General features: G+C 34.8%; 1 protein-coding gene across 3 annotated transcripts in view; it reads left to right on the top strand.

The window, feature by feature from the left end:
* LOC136829796 (cardioacceleratory peptide receptor-like) overlaps nt 1–6000 on the top strand; it is a 248786-nt gene that overhangs the window by 223901 nt on the left and 18885 nt on the right. For all 3 annotated transcript variants that reach the window (XM_067088730.1, XM_067088732.1, XM_067088731.1), the window contains exon 8: nt 2759–2939. In XM_067088730.1, the coding sequence (XP_066944831.1) occupies nt 2759–2939 (181 nt within the window). The remainder of the gene's footprint in view (nt 1–2758; nt 2940–6000) is intronic.

Genomic DNA, 6000 nt, shown 5'->3' on the forward strand with positions numbered 1-6000 from the left:
GGAGAATAGAGATAGATGGATGGAGAGAGAGAGAGAGAGAGAGATAATCTTTGGTAAGGTAATTTTGTTTTTTTATGTAAGGGAAAATGGAGAGAGAGAGAGAGAGAGAATGAGAATTCCCCAAGAATGGCTTCAACCAAATTGCATGAGAATTATCCACCGCAATTATTATATATATTTTTTCACTCTTTCTTCTATCCCCCCCCCCCTCCTCCCTCCCCCTGAGACCCGCAGCAGTCGACTAACGAACCAGGACCACGATTTACTGCCGAGGTCAACAGAGACGTAGTGAATTTTTAAAATTTTTATTTTATATATTTTTTTTCTCCCTGAAGCAAACGACATCTTGGTAATCGTTTCCTCGTACGGTTCGTGTATGAGACTCATCAAACTCGCGTCAATATTCGTTCGCTGGGCGAGAGAGAGAGAGAGAGAGAGAGAGAGAGAGAGAGAGAGAGAGAGAGAGAGAGAGAGAAACAGAGTGAGAAATAGTGAGAGAGAAAGAGATATATAGAGAGAAAGAGAGAGTGAAACAGTGATAGAGAAAGAGAGAGTGAAACAGTAATAGAGAAACAGAGAGAGAGAGAGAGAGAGAGAGAGAGAGGGTGAAACAGTAATAGAAAAACAGAGAGAGAGAGGGAGAGAGAGAGAGAGAGAGAGAGGGGGTGAAACAGTAATAGAGAAACAGACAGAGAAAGAGAAAGAGGGAGGCAGAGACAGAAACAGAGAGAGAAAAAAAGAGAGAAAGAGAAAGAGAGAGTGAAACAGTAATGGGTAAACAGAGAAAGAAAGAGAGAGAGGGAGAGAAAGAGAATGAGAGAGAAGGTGAAACAGTGATAGGGAAACAGAGAGAGAGAGAGAAAGAGACAGACAGACAGACAGAGAGAGAAAAAAAACAGAGAGAGAAACAGTGAGAGAGAGAGAGAGAGAGAGAGAGAGAAGGAGAGTTAGACAGTAATAGAGAAACAGAGAGAGAGAGAGAGCGAGAGAGAGAGATAACCACCCACGTCATAAGACGCCCTCCCAAACCCATTCTCATTTTCGCCCCGACCCCACCTCCCCGCAAATGATGACGTCACTTCCGGAGGCTTTGTAGTCGACTTATTGGCGTCCATTTTTATTTTTCAAGAAGAAGAATTTAATAACGAAAACCAATAACAACCATTTTTTTTTTCTCCTTCATTACAAGTCGAATTCCTTCGACATTCCAAAGTTCCAGAGACCCTTAATTCCTCACACCACTGGACTGTGGACTGTGCAGTTGGGACCTCAAAACCTAATGTATGACTTTCCTTTAAAACATTAAAATTCACCTTCGGTATTTTAATGTTTTAATTTTTTTATGTAAATATCTATTAATTTATTAGTGTATCTTTTTTCTAGTGATTTATCTCTTCTTTCTTTATTTCCTGTTATTTATCTTTCTCTGTTGCATCTTTCAAATGGACGCCAAAACCTGGTTGAATTGATCCTTTTTATTTTGTGGAGAGAGAGAGAGAGAGAGAGACAGAGAGAGAGAGAGAGAGAGCCAAGCCGAGCTAATCGATATTTTGTCAGGCGCATTAATATTAATTTTCAAACCGCGGTCGTAAAGACATCCACAATTATTATTATTATTATTATTATTATTATTATTATTATTATTATTATTATTATTATTATTATTATTATTACTGGAAGAACAGCTATCATATAACTCCATCGCTTTGTGATTTTGATACAATTATCCATCGGCGAAGATTTAGAAAAAAAAAACTTTAAAAAATAAAAAAATAAAAATTCCCTTGGTCCTAATTTATTCCATTAGGACAAGCGGACATCTCGGAAATGGTTGTTTTCATCAAATTTTCTTTATTTTCTCTCCTTCCCCTCCCCCCCCCCTCCCGACAGGTAAGAAAAGAAGAAGGCGACTGCGCTAATTGATTCTGAAAACGGGGGAATTTTGTTTCCCCCTTCCCCCCCGGGTGGGGGGCGGGGGGAGGAGGGGGAAAGGTCCAGAAACACAATTTCTATGCTAATGAAATGAGGCGTCCTCAAAATTTCTTTTCTCGATTTTACGATTTTTTTTTCCTCGATTTTATTATGGATTTTTTTTTGTCAATATCCAACTTTCAATTTTTTTTTTTTTTTGGCGTCTCTCAAAATTTCTTCTCTCGATTTTATTATAATTTTTTGTCAGTTTATAACTTTCAATTTTCTTTTTTTTTTTTTGGCGGGGGTCTCAGAATTTCTTCTCGATTTTATTATGATTTTTTTTGTCAATATCCAACTTTCAAATTTTTTTTATTTGCGTCTCAGAATTTCTTCTCTCGATTTTACGATGATTTTTTTTTTTTTTTTTGCCAATATCCAACTTTCAATCTTTTTATTGTTTTGTTTTGTGCGTGTGTGTGTGTGTGTTTTTTTAACAATTGTTTTGTTTCAATCTTTGACAGATGCCGTTTCAAGAATACTTATCATATTTTTTGTAATTCACAAATTTTCTTTCTTTTTTCCAGCCCTCAATTTTAGTTTTTATTTTTTAATTCTTTTTTTTTTGTGATTAATTGTCTTTGTTTCAATGACCTCCATATGTTTGTTAGGACACAATCAGATTCTTGACAACTCCCAAATTTAATTTCGTTTCCTCTTCCAAAAGTATTGCAATTCTCCATCTGCCTTTTTTTTAATTTTCCATTCCCAACCTTTTGCAACTCTCCATCTCAGTCACTCATTGATTGATCGATTTCTGTGTGTGTTTCTCTGTCTCTCTTTCCAGTGTTCATCCTGTGCTGGTCTCCGTACATCGTGTTCGACCTGCTTCAAGTGTACGGCTACGTTCCACAGACCCAAACCAACATGGCGGTGGCCACGTTCATCCAGTCGTTGGCGCCTCTCAACTCCGCTGCCAATCCAATCATCTACTGCCTGTTTTCGACACACATATGCCGTAATTTGAGGTATGGGGTCTCTCTCTCTCTCTCTCTCTCTCTCTCTCTCTCTCTCTCTCTCTTCTCTTTACCTTTCGTACAAGTTTAAAATTGTTTTGTAAATCAGTTTTATATTTATATTCACTTATTTTTTTTATTCTGTTTTTTAGGGGAATTTTCGTGCTAAAATCTTCCTATATTAAGTATGGAAAATTTTAGTTTTTCCTAATTCATTTTTGACAAAATGTTAAAAATACAGTTTTCACCAAATACAGTCTTGATAAAATATTGAAAAATTCAGTTTTCTAAAATTCATTTTTGACAAAATATTAAAATTATATTTTTCACAATTTCATATTTGACAAAATATTAAAAATACGGTTTCCCAAAATTCATTTTTGACAAAGTATTAAAAAATACAGTTTCCCAAACTCATTTTTGACAAAATATAAAAAATACAGTTTTCCAAAATTTATTTTTGACAAAATATTACAAAAATTTTGCACATTGATTTTTGACAAAATATTAAAAAATACAGTTTCCCCAAATTAATTTCAAGCAAAATATTAAAAATACAGTTTTCTCAAATACATTCTTGACAAATTCAGTCCATTCTATTTTTTTAAACTTTATTTTGTATTTTTTTTACTGTATTTTGTATTCCTTGAATATCTAACTTCCAGACTCTCATACCTTCATTTTACAGTTCCAGTACCTTTTCAAAAACATGTTTTGTGTATATACATCTCTATATAAAATAACTCAAAAAGTAAATTGTATTTAGGAAGTGCATGCTTGAACGTATTTCTAAAAAAGCCCTCTAAACAGCGTAGAACCTCTAGAACGAACTAAGATGTGACGGAGGACAGTCACAAAGTGATATTTAAAAGCTTGCTTTGTAACACCCAAATCCCCCAATCCACCCCTTCCCCCCTCCTCTCCTCTCTCTCTCTCTCTCTCTCTCTCCTTCCTCCTCCTCCTCCTCCTCCTCCTCCCACCACCTCCCCCTCCCACCCTGTCTTACTAAATGGACTCACTTCATGTCAGTATAGTAAGAATCTCTCGCGACCTTTTTGAAAATGGCTCATGAAAACCTACTTCTCCATTTTGGCACTAAAACCATTGACTGTTTTTTATTTTAAAGCAACTTATGCTTCTGCTTTCCTTGCTTCTTACCCCTCCCCCCTTCCTCCCTCTCCCCTTCCCCCTCCCCTAACCTCTGTCTCTAGATACCCACTACCCACCCCTACCCAACTCCTCATCTTAGGTTTTGACTCGACCTCTGAAATGATTCAGAAGTTGGAACTTTTAAAATAGATATTATTTGCAATTTGAAACATTGCCGTTTGAAAGTCATTTCAGAATTGGAGGAGGAAGCAGTTCTAGGTTTACATTACAAACACTCTTACCATGTGGAAAATGATTCCAAATTTGGAACTTTTAAAATATTAATTATTTTGCAGTTTGAAACATTGCCTGTTGGAAGCCGTTTCAGTATTGGAAGAGTAAACATTTTTGGGTTTAGATCATAAAAACACTTTCCTTTTGTAATGTGGATTATTTTAGAATTGATAAAAACACCTTCTTATTATCGTGTAAACTATTTTAAAGTTTGACTTGGGAAGTATTAAAAATATTGAATATTATGCATTTGAAATATTGCCATGAAAATATTCCAACTTTATTATTGAACAAAAAGTGACTGTAGAAAACATCTTAGTTGTATAATGAAAAACATTTATAACTGAAAAGCTTTATAATGAAAAACATTTATAAGTGAAAACGGAAAACATTTTGAGATAACGATGGAGCGTATAAAAACATTGTCATCAACTAATTTTACCATTATGGAAAACATTCCAGCATTTAATGGAAAAACATTTCATTTTCAATAAAAAAAAGTTTATAAAAAATATCCAAAGTTCATCTTCAAAGACTTGTGAACTTTACCATGGAAAGCATTGCTTTAAAACTTTATTGAAAATACCTTATTGTTTTCGTAAAAAAAACATTTCAAATATACCGTGGAAACATTTAAACATATCTTGGAAAATATTTGTATTTTTTCCTAATATTTAAACATACCTTGGAAAATACTTGTATTTTTTTATAATTAAACATACCTTGGAAAATATTTGTATTTTTTTAATACTTAAACATAACTTGGAAAATATTTGTATTTTTTAAGGCATTAATAAAAAAATAATGGGAAAAATGCCAATCATTTGAACATCATCATGGAAAACATTTGAACTGAACCATGGATAATATTTTCCTTTGGAATTGTATATTGATACAAAAATTTTTTTTTTCAGTTTTATTGACTTAATTTTTATTTCGGTTCCCGGAAGAAGAAGAAATCATATTTGAACCGTAACAAGATTCGGAATTAGATTCCAAAATAATACAATTCCAATCAAGGTGAAGAAATTACACACAAAGCATTATAAATATATATATATATATATATATATATATATATATATATATATATATATATATATATATATATATATATATATATATATATACACACACACACATGCATACATACATGTGTGTGTGTGTGTGCGCGTGTATGTGGATCTATGGTTACCGACCATCTCGCCAGTAAGAACCCCAAAATCGATCCCACGGAGTATACTGCTTCTGCCCCATTTCCTGGAATTATTCATTTATGTTTTCATCGATTTAGTTAGTGAATTACGTCCCTGGTGGTCAGTCGACTGTGGGGTGTCGCAGCCAGGCTGGAGAATGGGATGGGGCTAGCACCCTCATCCCAGAAACGATGTCTGGGGACTGGAAAGGTAACACCATCTGGAATAGATACTATTTCCGGTTCACGGAAGGGATAAGTTTTTTCGGCGCAATCGAGTTTTCTGTACAGCCGCTACAGCGTATAATCAAGGCCACCGAAAATAGATCTGTCTTTCGGTGGCCTCGGTATAATGCTGTATGAACCGCTGCCCGCGAAACTCTAACCACGGCCCGATGGTGGTCTGGCCTATATCGTTGCCAGAGGCACGATTTTGGCTAACTTTAACCTTAATTAAAATAAAAAGAACTGAGGCTAGAGGGCTGCTGTTTGGTA

The sequence above is a fragment of the Macrobrachium rosenbergii genome, chromosome 45 (assembly GCF_040412425.1).
Source record: "Macrobrachium rosenbergii isolate ZJJX-2024 chromosome 45, ASM4041242v1, whole genome shotgun sequence".
NCBI lineage: Eukaryota > Metazoa > Arthropoda > Malacostraca > Decapoda > Palaemonidae > Macrobrachium > Macrobrachium rosenbergii.